The sequence below is a fragment of the Emys orbicularis genome, chromosome 2, assembly GCF_028017835.1.
Source record: "Emys orbicularis isolate rEmyOrb1 chromosome 2, rEmyOrb1.hap1, whole genome shotgun sequence".
Classification (NCBI taxonomy): Eukaryota; Metazoa; Chordata; order Testudines; family Emydidae; genus Emys; species Emys orbicularis.
In genome coordinates this window covers 214,705,835-214,722,886 of record NC_088684.1, presented here as the reverse complement: position 1 = coordinate 214,722,886, position 17,052 = coordinate 214,705,835, and the positions used below count along the sequence as shown (strand labels likewise).

The following is a 17,052-nucleotide window of genomic DNA, read 5'->3' as shown; positions in this document are numbered from 1 at the left end:
AGGAATTCGGGGCAGGTGCTTCCCTCCGAGAGGGACCCACCGCCGAATTGCCGCGGAACAGCCCGACATGCTGCCCCTTCCCCTTGGCCGCCCCAAGCACCTGCTTGCTGGGCTGGTGCCTGGAGCCGGCCCTGGTTCTGTTGGTTTCTTTCTTGGGCTTGTCTTGCAGCAGGAGGCTTCTGGGTACACATCTGGCTCTGTTGATTTGTTTCCTTATTTCCTCGTGCGGGTATCGTAGTTTTGAGAATGCTTGGTGAAGATCTTGTAGGTGTATCAAGTATCATGTATCCCTATTACAGAGAGGTAAAGTGAGGCACAGATTGGGTAAGTGGCTTGCCTCAGGCCCCACAGCAAATCAGTGGGGGAGACAGGGCAAGGGAACAATCTCAGGGATCCCAGCCACTAGATCACACAGCTGCTTAATTGTGATATGGGGCAAATTCTGTTGTGTTCAGTAAACTGTAGAGCCTGGTGCTGTGTGCTTCCCCGTGGGAGGCCGGGTGATAAGTGCCAAGCAAGAAGCTTCTCTGGCTTTCCTGCCTTTCCTCAGCAGACACATTGTTTGATTTTCTCTTTCTGGTCTATGTACATACCATCTGTGGCATTTGGCGTGGTTCTGATCTCACATCCATGTAAGTCTAAACTCTTGCTCTCGGTTACTCCAGATGTCCACGAGTGTAACTCAGTTGGTGACAGTTGCATTTTTCTTGATTTACACCAACCTGAATGAATAGTGAATCAGGCTCAATATTTTCTCTTTTCTGTTAAAAAGATCCTGTTTTTCAGGAGAATAAATCTGGAAAATTTGCCAACTCCCCTCCGCCCCCTTTGCATTAATAAATACAGTGTTGTGATCTGCTTAAACTCTGTACATGGCTCTTCGTATTCCTAGTTTGAAAGAACTCTGTAGGTCATGTGACATCCTGTCATTAATCAATGGACTAATTCAACATAGTGGACTTATAGTGGACATGACAGATGTGGCTAACACATCCACCCGTCCTTTCACTGTATGTTCTAGAAGGCTCTTGCTGACCAACAGATGTTTTTTAAATGCTCTTTCACGTGGGAAAGTTGCAAAGCAAACATTTTGATTGCACCCTTGATATTTTATATGACCACATGGCTCTCCAGGGATGACACATACTCAAGAAAAATATTTCTAAAAAGCTTTCTAAGTTTTGACAATACTTGTTGGCTGCTCAACACCAGGAATATAACTACAGTTTCTGAAAAGTACATCTTGCAGCAATCAGTAAGATTCTCTAACGCTGCTGCTGGATATTTTAAGCTAATCACCTTTTTTTTTGTCACAGAAAATTTAATTTCCTGTTGAAGGCCTGTTCTTTTAGCCTTACCCTCAAAACAAACCCAGAATGCCCAATGCCAGTAATGTGTCATATTGCTTTATTACGTTGCTCTCTTTTCTGGCCTCATTATTTGTGCCGTGTGTTTATAGTTGCAGATTCCGGCACTGTCTCGTTTATAGTTGTCATGATTATACAATATGTAACTTTGGGTACTGTTGGCATGAAGCATAATTAGCAGAGATCAGCTGCAATTGCAGGGTCTGATTCCCCATTGCTCTGAACCTCGTGCAGTCATTTACATCAGTGAAAAGTAGGTGTAGAACTCTACTAATACTAACTCAGAATGGCAGCATTTTACACCCATTTTGGACTGGTGTAAATGACTACACCAGATACAGCGAAATGGAGATTCAGGTCCTTAGATCTGGATTTGACCATCCTCCTGCACCAAAGCACAGGGGTGTTTGGATCCAGTGGCTTGGTTGGAGTTTATTTCTAATAATTAATAGCGTGCAAAGCCTGATTTCGAGTAAATGTGTAGATGCACAATTTAGCACGTGCCCTTGCTTTGGATACACACTATTAGATGCATGCATGCAAATGGAAGATTCACACATGGCAAAGTGTCCAACTCACCGTGTGTGCAAAACAGGGACTTGCACACACACACATCTAGTAGTGCATGCACAATAGAGGTAGGCGTTTGGATGTATGTAAATGCCTGCCTGCAAGTGTACTGAAGAGTAGGCCTTTAAAGTAAAAAAAACCTGGAGAATTCTTTGCACCAAGAAAGGCTGAGAATGAGTTTGGGTGATCACAGCTGGAAAGAACATACTGATTAAATTGATTACAGCTAAGCGTTTTCCATTCATGTGCTGTTGTGATGCGCGAGAGATCAAGCTGCCTACAATGGCCTGCAGATCAGTAGAACATGCAAAGGAGTCTCATGGCTGCCCATTACTACAGGCTACTTTTGATGAGGTCATTATGAACGTCTCTATGGCAGATTTAGGCTATATTCAATTTAAAACAAATACAAAAATCCAAGAGATTTTCAAAAACTTCAGCTTTTCACTCCATCCAGTACTTAATTGTCAATGCTAAGGATGTGGAAGAACAATTCTGTCACCGACTTGCTGTGTCTTTTTCCACAAGTCACTTATGCCCACACTGTCAAAAGCATCCACTAAATGGTGCTGAACTTGAGATATACAAGGTCAGATTTTCAGAATCCCTGAAGAAACTCAATTCCAGAGGGAGTGAACGGGTCCTCTGGGTGCTGGGTATCCAAAACTGAGGCACCAAAAATCAGTAGACACTAGAAAATATTGGCCTCAATTTCTCTGCGTCTTAGATTCCATATCTGTAAAATGTTAGCTCACCTCAGAGGAGAATTGCAAGATAAAATTTTTGCATTCCTTTGGGACTCCTTGGACAGAGAGGCTAGTGAAGTGCTTGGTTATACAATACTAGAAAGTCACTTTCCAAAACATTCTAAAAGGAAAAACATCAACATGAAGGTCAGAGGATGAGTCCAACTCTCTCTTTCACATTTGACACACGCAGGCAAAATTCTCTTCTCTGGTCTGCACTGTGGATCATAACTGATATTCTGCTCTCCTTACACATGTGTAATTCCAGTTCTGCTCTCACTGTCGTACACAGCAGAACATGTTTTTTGAGTTCCTCTGCATTTGGTGGATCAACTGGGAGCAGGGGCTGGTCCCCAAGTTTCTTCTGAGGGTGCCTGCCAAACCCGGCTGCCTGACCAAAAAATGTGGTGGTAGGTCCATGGGTATTCCTGTGAAGAGGGATGATCAGACCCTGAGCTAACAAAGGGCCGATGAGCTAATGGGAGGGTGCATCTGCCTTCTATGGGTTCTCGTTTTGTTTCAATACCACCATTGGCCAACACTTCTGCTACAGTACAGACCTTTGATATAAAATTAGGTATGGCCATTAGTTGGAGGCACCAAAGAGAGCAGGAGAAAAAGCATCTATCCTGAAAATCTGCGCGTAAAACTCAAAATAGGTAAAAATAAAATTAAGGGTGTTGACTCCCTTCTATAGGTTACCTAAAATAGACATATAAAATGACATGTGATTTTTTCCAGTCTCCAACCAACTAGAAACAGCCCTAGTGTAAAATACAATGAAGCTTTCACTAAAGCACTATACATTGCAAATCTCTCTACGAATGAACAATTGGCAAAGTGCTACTTAACATTCTTTCCAGTTCATGTTGATTGCAAAAGGTTTAGAGAAAGACCACAGCCTTCTGGGAGGCTTTACACTGAAAAGAGGAGACACAAAGGCTTACACTTTATGAGCTTCATTATGGGCAGAATTCCTCCTATGGGGAGGAACCCCCCTTCCCCAGTTCTTTATAAAGGCAAATAAAAAATGGTGTTAGGCAGGTGTTTTGGTTCTGAGGCATTGTTTAAAAAGCTAATAAACAAGAGTTAACTGCATTTGCTTTTCAATCAGATTTCCTTTTTGGAGTCAGCTGAGGGGCCTGGAAAAATAAGCGCTTTCTCAAGAGTGTTCTAGCATAGATTTTTGTTTGAAGTATGTCTGAGACATGTTTATAGAATAGTGTTAGTGCACGACCTAGGCTGTAACAGCATTCGCTAACATGGTTTTAAAACCATGTTGCCTCATCCACATGTTAAAACCAAGTATTCGAATCCCTTGATCATGCTAGCCAGACAGCCATGTTTAGTAAGTATGCTTAAACATTATTTAATCTATCTATGGGTTTTATACAGCCGCCCATAACTGCAGTATCTGAGCACCTTCCACGTGACATCAACAGCAAAGGCCCTGGTGGACTTAATGGAATCTCTGATACTTCTCCCTTTTTGGGGTAAAAACTCAACTTGGGGTAGGGGTTGGGGGGGCATATTGGGGATTTTAGGTATAAGGAGGTGTCAATGTTTAACTTTTTTTAAACTCAAAAGTTAACTTTAGAAACATAGGAACTGCCCGATGGGATCAGACCATGGTCCATCTTGACCTGTATCAGCTGACAGTGACCAGCTGCAGATACTTCAGAGGAAGGGGCAAGAAACATTGTTACGGATAATTTACCCATAGGGGAAATTTCTTCCTACCCCCTCAGTTAGAAGTTGTCTTATACCTTTAATCATCAGGGATTAGGTGTAGGTATACTTAATCCTGCCTAAGTGCAGGTGAATGGACTAGATGACTTCTTGAGGGCCCTTCCAGCCCTACATTTCTGATTGTATTACTTTCAAACTTTTGTTTTCAATCCTTAGTAAAGTAACTCTTTATCCATATAAATGTCCAGAATTTTTTAATTCCACTTAATTCTTGACCTCAGTGATATTTTGGGGCAATGAGTTCCACTGTCTAATTTTACACTGATAAAAACATTGCATAAAACAGTTTTAAAATTTGCTGTCTTCTAATGTCACTGCATGTCCACTTGTTCTTGTACAGGTTTCTCATTAAGCAGTAGGATACTGAAAATTTTCCTTGCAGTGTCACTTTTCTATTTGATTGTTATGGACTGTACTGGGTGTCTCTCTCACTGGGTACAGCTAGTCTCCCAATAACTTTCTCTTGTTCATCACTTGCATGGAATAATGATAGGGATACCATATCCATTTAAGTATGTATGACTAGCATAATGCCATTCACATGATCCACCACTGAGAAGAATAGATTTCAAAATCTCATACTATTTAAGATTGTAAGCTTTGGGGCAGGGACTGCCTGTTTTGTACAGAGCCTAGACCAATGGGGCTCAGTTGGGGTATCTATTTGCTACTGTAAAACAAATCATTTATAAAGAAATGTAGAAGATGTGGATTAGGAAAGGCTAATAAATAAATAAATACCCACACAGAGTTATTTTAGACAAGTAAGATACCACTTGGCAGTCTGTGTTGTCAATATCAGTCCAGTCTAGGCATATTAATATAGAAACAAACTTGTGATACACAACTGTTATAAGACAAATAAAATGATGGTGGTTAGAAGCATGTTAACTTTATGAAAAGTTTCAACAGCTGTCATAGGCTAAACCCAAAACACCTCAGTTGACAGCCGTACAGCTTTCAAATACACACTCAATATGGGATTAGGCTATGTCAAGCTTTCCACATCTTCATCTCTCCCCCGCTTATTTTTGCAGAACTGTATTCTATCGAGACCACACTAGAAACCAAGTTGTGAGTCACTGTAAACATGCAGCCGTGACTTGACGTATTTCTTGCACAATTGGCTATAATGATTTTTTTTTTTTTAAGATAGAGGAAAAAATTGTTCCTTATTATATGTGTATGCATTGCAACGTGAAATATACAATTCACTTCTTCATCCTGGAAGAGCAAATACACTCCTGTGCTAACAGCAATAAATACTGTTGTCTGCTGCTGAAACTGGCCGTTACTGCAGCCCTCGTTAAAAGGCACACAGATTTGTTGATCTTATTGCATTTTTCTTCCTCCTAGTAAATGAGGAGGGTTTCTATTTACAGAATCATAACACCTCCCACATCCATGAAAAACTCTTCAAAACTGTTGCCTAAGGATTTTGTAAATGTTTACACAGAAAAAGCAAGACAGTGCTGTGAGTTCCAAATGATAGTTTAAAAGACTTCTTTATTAGTCCTTATAGGGGCATCTGAGTTTTAAGAATTTATAACAACATGTATATCAGACAGCCACTGGAATTAAACTGGTTTTAATTTTCAGCTGATGCCTATCTTTGATTGCCTGGCTAGATACATTTCTTTATGGCTAGGATTTTTAAAGAATTACATTACAAAGAGCAGATTTTCATTGTAAATATGCCAACTGTACCAAATTCCCTTGGTGTTTCTCTGTTGAAAAGGACTGTTGAAAGAGAAAGCATAGATCAGTATGGTCCAGTGGGCAGGGCAAGTGGCTGGGAACTAGGAGAGTTAGTTTCTGGAATTTAAAAATCAGAGACCCGAATCCTGTTTGCTAAGGTTGGAACTAGTGTGGGATTCTAACTGGATCTATCTGGGTTCTAGTCGCTTGGGTGACTGACTAGGTAACGAACTTGTTTATGACTACTAAACAGGATGATTTTTCTGGTTTCTTTTCAATTTAGGAGACAGACTGTCTGATTGATGAGTTGGCTCCAGGGTTAACAGACCTTTTTAGATGGCTAGCTGATTTTTTTGGCTGGCTTCCTAGCTGCAAAGAGACCCCCTGCGTGGCTGGTTTAAAAGGCCACTTGATTCACTGCCTGTAAAGAACAAAGGTCATCGTACAGTAAACCCTGTAATTTTCTTTAAGAAAACCATTCCAAATGACTGCAGTGCAGACTTGAGGATTCAAATTCCCTCTCTTCCTTTTGTTAAACAGTGTAAACATTTCCTTGTGCATATAACAGTGACGTATTGTACCAAAAAAATGGCTGCACTGGTGCATGAGAATTACTCTGTATTTTATGAAACAATCTCATTGACTTCAGATTCCCCTACGAACACAATTGTTTATTTGCACATAATGAAATCCACCGAAAAAACAAGAGTTGCCATTTGGGTTCTCATGTGAGAGCTCACCTTGAACCAAGAAAGGATGCTATGTTTGCCTTCACCAGCCCTGCATTACTAGTATCTCAGTAATTCTTTTGTACAATGCGTCTGGCGTGCTCGGAAATGTGCTATCTGGTGAAAACAAATTCTATTCAGAAGAAACTTTCGGTAGTTTGTAAAATCTGAAGAAGATAAATGTAAGGTGATGGAAAGCAAGCAAAAAGGACACAGATTAAACCAGAATGTATGTAAAGTGTTTTTTTATATTCTTAATTTGTCTGTCAAACATGTCTGGAGTGCACTGTCAGAGCTGTGTAAGGAAACATCCATCCTGATGGCCTTCACCAGGGGTTCTCAACCTTTTTCTTTTTGAGGCTCCCCCCAAACATGCTATAAAAACTCCACTGGTTTTCTGCTTATAAAAACCAGGGCCTGCGGTAGGGGGGAGCAAGCAGGGCATTTGCCTGCGGCCCCATGCCAGAGGGCCCCCCCACAAAACTAAGTTGCTGAGGCTTTGGCTTCAGCCCCCGGTGGCGGGGCACAGGGCCCCAGGCTTCAGCCCCACACAGTGGGACTTCAGCTTTCTGCGCTGTGCCCCATTGAGTCTAACACTGGCCCTGCTTGGCAGAACCCCTGAAACCTGTTTGAGGCCCCCTACGGGGCTCTGGACCCCTGGTTGAGAACCACTGGCCTACACTACCTTACCCACAATCCAGTGCTAATTGATTCCTATAAGCACTCAATTGCACCAAAAATGTGAATAAGGAATAATGCTATTTCATATTAGCGAACCCAAATGTGATCTCTATCTAGGAAGCAGAGGTGACTGGTGACATATTATGGTTCTTTGAACGTGTTGTGGAGCAAGTACTCACTACAGTAGTTTGGCTCTTTAATCACATTTACCAAAAACACTGATAGAAACAAAGTCAATTTCCTAGTAAGATACATTCTAGAGATTGGCCCAGATACCCATGAACTTTAGGACACTTGAATACTGATGCAGACATTGTAGGTTGGGCCCATCTCTAATGCCCTCTTAACTACAGTTTCAGATATTTCTCCCAAATATCTTTTTCTTTTGCCCGCTTTTCCTTACACTGTTGCCTCCTGTAGCATCCTTGCTCAGCCTGACAATATGGTGAAGTAGCTTCCTTCACTGATCAAATAGGAAACCCCAATACCTTGGCTTTTCTTTATGTTTAAATGAAGACTGACTTGACAAGGATCAGCAGCAATACAGTTTTAGCCAATAAAGATTTTTCCTTTTTCTTCATTGTGAAATAGATTTAAATAAGCATAATTGGTATTTTTAATGGGCTTCATTTTGAAGCATTCCATCAGCCACACACAGGCTAGCAGCCTTAGACAACACATATTCCCATTATTCTTGCACTAGGAAGTTGATGAGGGCAGTTCTTGGAGACAGAAAGGCCTTTTTGATAGGACGTCCCTGGAGGTGTTTGATTCCCAGCTCACTTTGAAGAATTAGTTCATGGACTTCCTCAGCATTCCGGGCTACTTGGCTAGGCATACTGACTTTGCCACAAGCTTTGTTATTGATCTGGAAAACAGAGACATGACAGCAAGAAAGGACTGAAGTTACTAACTTGACCCAAAGGACTTCATATCTACACTCCAATCCACCCAGTTACACCTGTAGGAAACAATGATATCAAACCTTCTCTCTTTTTCTTTATTGACTAGAAAGAAAAAACAAATAACCCCCTAGGTACCATATAGAAGGAGAGTGACTCTGATTCACAGTATATGCTCATGGAAACTTGAAAGAATGGCAATGTGAAGTTCTCCTTTTTGAAGGCTTCTAGTGTCAGCAGAATATACAACAATATATTAAATGTTTGAGAATTGCACAAACTGAACAAGGAGACAGCAAATCTAACTGTTTGGCAGATGGAAATTTTTGACAGTCTGCTTTAGGCTTTTGCTTTGTCTTTTAAAGTACTTGAATGATAAACCACAGAGATTAAACCACAACATTAGTTTAAAACAAAACTTGTGACAGAGTAGATACCTCCGAAAGAGATTAATCACAAACTATTTTTAAAAAATGACATCCGTTTATTAACAAGATGAGTATCCATAAAGCTAACAGCAACTGCTAGGAACACATCCCCTAAGAAGGTAATGTTTTCATTTGTTTGGCTGCTTTACAAAGCAACTTCTGTACTGGCTTCCTAGCAGCATGGCAAAAATCACACACTACAGCAGAATAACATCTACCTAGAGATTTATTTAAAATTATAAAAGGCACCTCTGGGGATGCCTTTCACCCTTTCATCACTGCAGATCATTTCAGCCAATAAAATAGATAAAGGAAGGAGAGTGGACATCCCTACTGAGCTCCTCCTCCCAATTTAAAACCAAGAGATTCATGACCACAAAAGCTGTCAGATTTGTATGTAACATTTTAATATAATTAATGAAATCAACCCCAATCCTAAATTATATCAAGTAAGGTTTTTAGATATTTTTATTCAGTTTAACCAAATTACTTCCCTGTAGGAATGTGGAAGGCCACTGTAGGTGGTGCAGATCTTTGTCCTTTGGATCAAAAAGTAACATTTTCCATGGAGTTTGGACAGGAGCTTGCGTGAAACCTTCTCTGGCCACTGCATTTTATCAAGGATATTAGTATACAGTACAGATACTACAAACCAGGAGGAGGGGGAGAGGTGGGTCCCAGGTTTTGTAAAAGGAAATGATCTGTGCGATTCTTAATGACAGAAGTGGGGGATACTTACTGTAACTGGAGGTTCTTCGAAATGTGTGGTCTCTATCTGTATTCCACACCTGGGTACGCATGCGCACCATATGCCTGAGTCCAGAAATTCTTCAAAGTAGTATCCGTTGGCCCACACATATGTACAGTAAAAAGCAACAGAGAGTCCTGTGGCACCTTTAAGACTAACAGACGTATTGGAGTATAAGCTTTCGTGGGTGAATGCCCACTTCGTCGACATGCATCTGACGAAGTGGGCATTCACCCACGAAAGCTTATGCTCCAATACATCGGTTAGTCTTAAAGGTACCACAGGACTCTCTGTTGCTTTTTACAGATCCAGACTAACACGGCTACCCCTCTGATACTTGACACATGTACAGTAGTTCTCCTTGTGCTCCTGACTGAGGATATAGGAGGTAGTGTGGGTCAACACCTCTCCAGTTCCTCTTCTCACCGCAAATCCAACAAGATCTAGGGGATGGAGGGCAGGTAGTCGAATACAGATAGGGACCATAAATCTCAAAGAATCTCAACGTTACAGTAAGTAATCTCCACTTTTTCTTTGAGTACTGGTCCCTATGTGTATTCCACATGTGGGTGATTTGCAAGCAGTGTTCAGATTGAAGGTGGGTGTGAGGAAGCGGGTATCAAAGATGCTTGCAATACTGCTGATCATACAACTGCATCCGCAACTGAAACATGAACTACAGCGTAGTGTGTTGCGAACATGTTGACAAAACTTCAGGTGGCCATCCTGCAGAGGTCCTGCAGCAGGACATCAGATAAGGATGCTGTGGAGGCAGCTTGTGCTTGTGTGGCGTGAGCTGTGCCACCCCAGGAGGAAGAAGTTTTGTCATCTTGTAACACTCTAAGATGTATCCCGAAACCCACTTAGAAACCCTCTGGGAGGATATGGCTTGCCCACACAATCTCTCTGCTATGGTGATAAACAGTCTCAGTGATTTCCTAAAGGGTTTGGTTCTTTGCAGGTAGAACACCAGGGCATGCTGAACATCCAGGGAGTGAAGTCTCTTGTCTTCAGAGGAAGCATGGGGTTTTGGAAAAAATATAGTTAAGTGTATCATTTGATTGATATGGAACTCAAACAATCTTGGGAAGAAATATGGGGTATAGATGGAGAAAAACCTTTTCTTTGTGAAACATTGTATAAGGAGGATCTGCCATGATGGCTCTGAACTCGCTGACCCTCCTGGCCGAAGTGATAGTCATTAAGAATGCCACCTTCATGGATAGGTGGGTCATGGCATGCTGCCATAGGATGGATCTGTGAGTGTCAAGAGGACAAGGTTAAGGTCCCGTTGAGGTGTAAGTTTAAGGCCTGGTGCAAAAGAGCAGACCTTTCATAAGTCAGACTGTAGCAGGGTGAGTAAAGATGGAGCATCCTTCCACCAGAGGAGGAAGGCACTTATTGCTGGTAGGTGTACTCGCAGTGAGTGAGACCTGAAGTCTTCAGGGACAGGAGATAGTCTAGGACAATCGGGATGCTTAAGGTGTCTGTAGAGTGTTGGTGGAGTTGTGCCCAGGTTGAAAAGCATCTCCATTTGGCCACATAGTAGGTTCTAGTAAAGTTCTTTCTGCTTTGGTTAAGGAACTTCTGAATGGGGAATGAGCATGAGCGTTCTATTTTCAATGCCCATCCAAACACCAGGCTGTGAGGTGGAGTGAGTCTGGATTAGGATGCTTGATTTCCACCTCCCCATCCTGTGTTAGGAGATCTGGGAATGGGGCGGATCCTGTTTGGTGGGTGGACAGACATTGTTAGAAGTTCTGTGAAAGCAGAACTGCCTGGGCCAGTAGGATGCTAGGAGAAAGATGTTGGCTCTGTCTCGACATATCTTCCCCATGATTTGTGAAAGCAGGAAAATGGGAGGAAAGGCATATCTGAGGCCGTTCGTCCAAGACAGTACAAGAGCCTCACCTGGGGAGCCACGTCCCATGGCTCCTCTGGAACAATACAGCAGGGACTTTCAGTGCATGTGGGACGCAAAGAGGTCCCGTAGCGGAGTACCACACTGTGTGAACATCTTTGGCCGAGGGGGGGAGGAAAAGGGGCGCTCAGGCCTCTGGCTGGCCTGGGGCTCCTCTGGCCAAGGGGGTGCTCGGGACTCCTTCAGGTGGGGATGGGGGGAGGTTGGGGGCTCTGGCCATGGGGGTGGGGGGCACGTGGGACGCGTGGGCAAAAGGGGCGGAGTCGATTCTAGCCACCCCGAAGGGGGGCTCCACTCACTGCCCATGTGCCTCACCTAGACAGTATAGGCACTGTTGATGTTCATCACTGATGGAGACGGAGCGAGGGCAGGAGAAACAATTCTTGAATCCTGGGACTCTGGGCGCATAGTCCCAGAGCTGGGGAGGGGTTGCCCAGCTGGGGAAAAGATATATCCTAGGCTAACTATAACTTTAACTACTAACTACTAAGCTAAAATATATAACTATTTACAAATATTGTCTTTCTTTGCAGGTTATACAACCTACTGAAGGAGGACATGATTCTGACACGGGCCATGTGGCGGTAAGAAGGAACTGGAGAGGCGTCGACCCGCACTGCCTCGTATACCTTTGGTCAGGAGCATGAGGAGAACTACTTCACATGTGCGACCAAGCCAATGAACACTGCTTTGAAGAATTTCCAAACTCAGGTGCATGGTGCACATACTTACCCATCTGCGACATACACATAGGGACCAGCACCCGAAGAATAAGAAGAACAACACACATTCATATCTCTATTTCAGATTTTATGGGTCATAAAAACCTGTCTACACATGCCTACTTTGTTAAATACGTAATCAGAGAATTCACTCCCATTAACAAAATTACTAGAAACGACATACCATGGGTAGTGTAAAGATGCTCATTCTGTAACATAACATCCTTTTAAATAGAGAGATCCAATGATTATATTATTGTATAATGTGCTCTAAACAAAAGCTCACTGTTGTAATGATTATTGTATTGTCTCTTATTTACATGACAAAGATTTATAAACCTGTTGACACTTTCTAAATAAAGACGAAGTTAAAAAGAACACAACCCAACTCCGTCTATACATTAGACCTTACTCTAATTCCTTATATGAAGCACCCCATTAGATTTCAGCCATACGCTACAACATTTTATTGTAGCTTTTATGAAAAAATATGCAAAAGCTGTTCATCAGACTATTTCTTTTTGACAGGGGGCTGCAGAAATGCTCCATTGATGAAACATTCCAAAGAAAAAGTATAATGTCAAAATTAGTAGAGTGCTGAAAAAAACACAGGGAGACTGGATGGCTCATGAGATTCCTAATAAGATATAAAGCCTTTTACCACTAGGTCAACAGTTCAATCTATCCCAGGTTAGCAGTGGCTGATGAGATGGTAACATCTGATGCTGTTCACTGTCCTATGCAAAATGGGTTAGCAAGTCTCAGTGTCATTTCCAGTGGGCAGATGTCCACAGTGCAAAAACTATCACAACCCGCATACTTGGTGCCAGTCTTGGCAGAGAAGCCACAGGACTGAATGAATATGATAAATGGATTATCTTTTCACTCCTACAAGTGGTCCCTCCAGTCAGGGCAGAGAAACATGGGCAAACTTGCACTGCAGCTGCCAACGTTGTCAGTCCTGACCTGCCACATCCTTGCTATTTGTGGCCGGGGCAGAGCTTACAAATTATGCCAAACTGCAGTGTGGTTTTGTGATGTCACCAAATATTTACAAAATGGTTTTCTTCACCACCTGATGTGAAAGGCTTGTGTATTAACTCTGTTATTAAAATACAATCTTCAGAACATCCACCACCTTTACAAGCACTCTAGTCACATTTTAATTTTTTTTTAAAAAAAGTTACATCGGATTGTCAGCCATACCCTTGTCAACTACTATGATTAGTCACCTTTCTCTAGCCTTCAATGGGATAATATAGATTCATAGATTCTAGGACTGGAAGGGACCTCGAGAGGTCATCGAGTCCAGTCCCCTGCCCGCATGGCAGGACCAAATACTGTCTAGACCATCCCTGATAGACATTTATCTAACCTACTCTTAAATATCTCCAGAGATGGAGATTCCACAACCTCCCTAGGCAATTTATTCCAGTGTTTAACCACCCTGACAGTTAGGAACTTTTTCCTAATGTCCAACCTAGACCTCCCTTGCTGCAGTTTAAGCCCATTGCTTCTTGTTCTATCCTTAGAGGCTAAGGTGAACAAGTTTTCTCCCTCCTCCTTATGACACCCTTTTAGATATAGCCCATATCTGCGCCAGGTAGAAGTGTTAGGACCAGAAAGCCAGGGTGCAAATATTCTGTTTGTGCACCAAGTACATCCTGTGTTACTGAAAAATCTACTTCAACGTGACCTTCAGGAGGGGACAAAAACTGTGCTTGTGTCCTTTTTTGCTTCTTTACCATGTACAAAGAAGGAAGCTGTCAATTTCCTTTCTGCTACTTTTTTACATTAGAAACTCTGGATGTCATCTACTTTGGAAGATTCTTCAGGGATTGCAGCCTAGTGAAACAATGCTTCTGCAAAAGATTGAACTGAGCAATTAGAGGGAGAAGACCTTTAAGTCAGACTTCCATATATTTTTTTAACACCTATCTGACTCCAATCCATTAACACCTGCAGTAAAGCAGTACAATAAGCAGCAACAAAAATCATAAACGAGCTTTAAAAAAAACCCTTTGCAGGACTAGAATTCTGAACAATTCTGCAGGCACTGATATGTGAAGAACTCTACTTGTGTGTGTTTGCAGGATCAGATCCTAAGCGTCTAAAGAAATAAATCATTCTGCTTTTCCTTTCTAATTCATTGAGCTGACACACACCACAGTGGGTAGTTCCAGATATTTTTTACAATGCCAAATGGTATGATGTGATGTAACGGTGGGCCAAGTGCAGCTCTACCATAATGCCTGGGCCAGCAGAAATGCACACATACGGTACAGTGTATCTAAGCCTTTCTCCTGCAGGTAATCAAGGTGTAGCAACTATTTTCTTTTGCCCGGCTCTTAAAAGGAACTGCTCTCTGTTTTCTAATTCACCTACTCCCCTTGGCTCAGAGAAGGCTTTAACATAAGAGATATTAAATCAACGTGTGCTGCTTCAGGCACACAGACTATTCCGTCTCTCTAAAAGACCTGAATTCAGGTTAGGCTCAGGGCACATTTTACTGGGCCTACTCTGGGAATTTTTTACACCATCGTTCGTTTTTAAATGGAATATAGAGGGTTCAATAATGCTGACCATTGACAAAAAGACTCACCATACAACATGCTGGAAAACAAAGAATAGCCTGGCATTTTGCTGGATAGCATAAACAACAGAATGAGAAAGGTAAACAAAAGTTCTAATGGTCCCCCGGGTCCCCCCCCTTAGGCTTCTTTTCTAAACCAAACATGGGCGGGTTTTTTTAAACTTTGCCTCATAGGTCAGATTTTCTAAACCATTTAGCATCTTTGTTGCTCTCTTTTGGACTCTCTCCAATTTGTCCACATCTTTCTTAAAGTATGGTGCCCAGAATTGGACACAGCAGTCCAGCTGAGGGTCTCACCAGTGCCAAATACAGCAGGACAATTACCTCCTGTGTCTTAGGTACATCACTCCTCTTAATACACCCAGAATGCTATTAGCCTTTTTCACAGCTGCATCATTGTTGACTCATATTCAATTTGTGATCCACTATCACCCCCAGATCCTTTTCAGCAGTACCATCACCTAGCCAGTTATTCCCCATTTTGTAGTTGTGCATTTGATTTTTTCATCCTAAATCAAGTACTTTGTACTGATCTTGAAGGCGAGGTGTGTATTTGTTTATCTTTTTTGTAATTTTCAGCAAAGTCCTTCTGGTTGTTTTTGAGTTACGGATGAATGAAAAAGTCATACTTTTGCCATTGTAAACCATTTAAATTACTTCTTTTTAAAATAGGACTACAGCAAAAATTGTAGTCTGAAGTTTTTGCCCACTTGGCATTAGGGACTTTCCTTTGCTTGGAGAACAAAAGGAGAAACCATAAGCAACTGAAAGATTCTTCTAAGCCAGGGGCGGGCAAACTTTTTGGGCTGAGGGCTGCATCGGGTTTCCAAAATTGTATGGCGGGCCGGTTAGCGGAGGCTGTGCCTCCCTAAACAGCCAGGCGTGGCCCGGCCCCACCCCCTATCCAACCCCTCCTGCTTCTCGCCCCCTGAAGGCCCCCCTGGGACTCCTGCCCCATCCAACCCACCTGTTCCCTGTCCCCTGACAGCCCCCCAGAACCCCCACCCCTGACTGCCCCCCACCACCCCATCCAAACCCTGCTCTCATTTCCTGACTGCCCCCCCGGGACCCCTGCCCCCATTCAACTCCCCTGTTCCCTGCCCTCTGACTGCCCTACCCCTATCCACACCCTGCCCCCTGACCACCCCCCCGAACTCCCCTGCCCTCTATCCAACCTCCCCGCTCCCTGCCCCCTTACCGCGCTGCCTGGAGCACCGGTGGCTGGTGGCGCTACAGCTGCGCCGCCCAGAGCACTAGGACAGGCAGCCGCGCTGCCTGGCTGGAGCCAGACATGCCACCATGCAGCACAGAGCACTTGGTCAGGCCGGGCTCTCCAGCTGCGCTGCCCCAGGAGCTCGCAGCCCCGCTGCCCAGAGCATTGCACTGGCGGTGGAGCAAGCTGAGGCTGTGGGGGAGGGGCCGAGGGGCTAGCCTCCCGGGGCAGGAGCTCAGGGGCCAGGCAGGAGGGTCCTGCGGCCCGGATGTGGCCCACGGGCCATAGTTTGCCCACCTCTATTCTAAGCATTTGCTAAGGATTTTAGCAGAACTAAAGGCATCATATCACAGTCTGCCCATCTGGATCAACCAGGGGCTCAGGCAAGGATAAGAGATTTTGGTCTCAGTCTGTTAACAGAACAATTTGCATGAGGAAGACTATAACCAAAGTCTTCACTGTCTTTTTTTAATGTGAAGATACAGTTGTCACAATGCAAAATGATGATAAAACTGTTCACAGCTAAACTATAATGGCAAAAACTGAGAAACTCATGCATCCTGTATGCTGGTCACCCAAATGAGGTGAGGATTTAAGCATATTTATGACCACTCACATGCTACCACTACTCTGGCAATTTTCCTCCTTCTCCTTTTTTGAAAATAAACAAGGATTTTTAATCCATCCCCCAAATTAATACCAGTGTAAGGCTGTACAGTTAACAACAGACATAAGTTAAGCTTCCAACAGTAACATTAACTTAGCTGCACTGTAAATATATCTAGTACTTTCTCATTTTGTTGTTCAGGTTAAATGTGTAGTGGAACAAATTATTGTTCATGTTGCAAAATGTATATCATAAAATCTGAAAGATGTGCCACGTGACCAAGTTAATCTTCTTGTTAGAATTTTAACCTGTGCATTTCCTGACTTTTTTGTGAAAATAGTTGTAGAACCTTAATGTCACCTTCATAATGTTTTTCTAT

The 17,052-nt window shown here is 42.8% G+C and overlaps 1 protein-coding gene across 1 annotated transcript in view; it reads right to left on the bottom strand.

Moving 5' to 3' along the window:
- Positions 1-8,103: 8,103 nt before the first annotated feature.
- The window catches only part of LARS2 (leucyl-tRNA synthetase 2, mitochondrial), a 119,104-nt gene continuing 110,155 nt past the window's right edge, over positions 8,104-17,052 (bottom strand). The window contains exon 21 of the mRNA XM_065399470.1: positions 8,104-8,407. Within this exon, the coding sequence (XP_065255542.1) occupies positions 8,228-8,407 (180 nt within the window). The 3' untranslated portion in view covers positions 8,104-8,227. The remainder of the gene's footprint in view (positions 8,408-17,052) is intronic.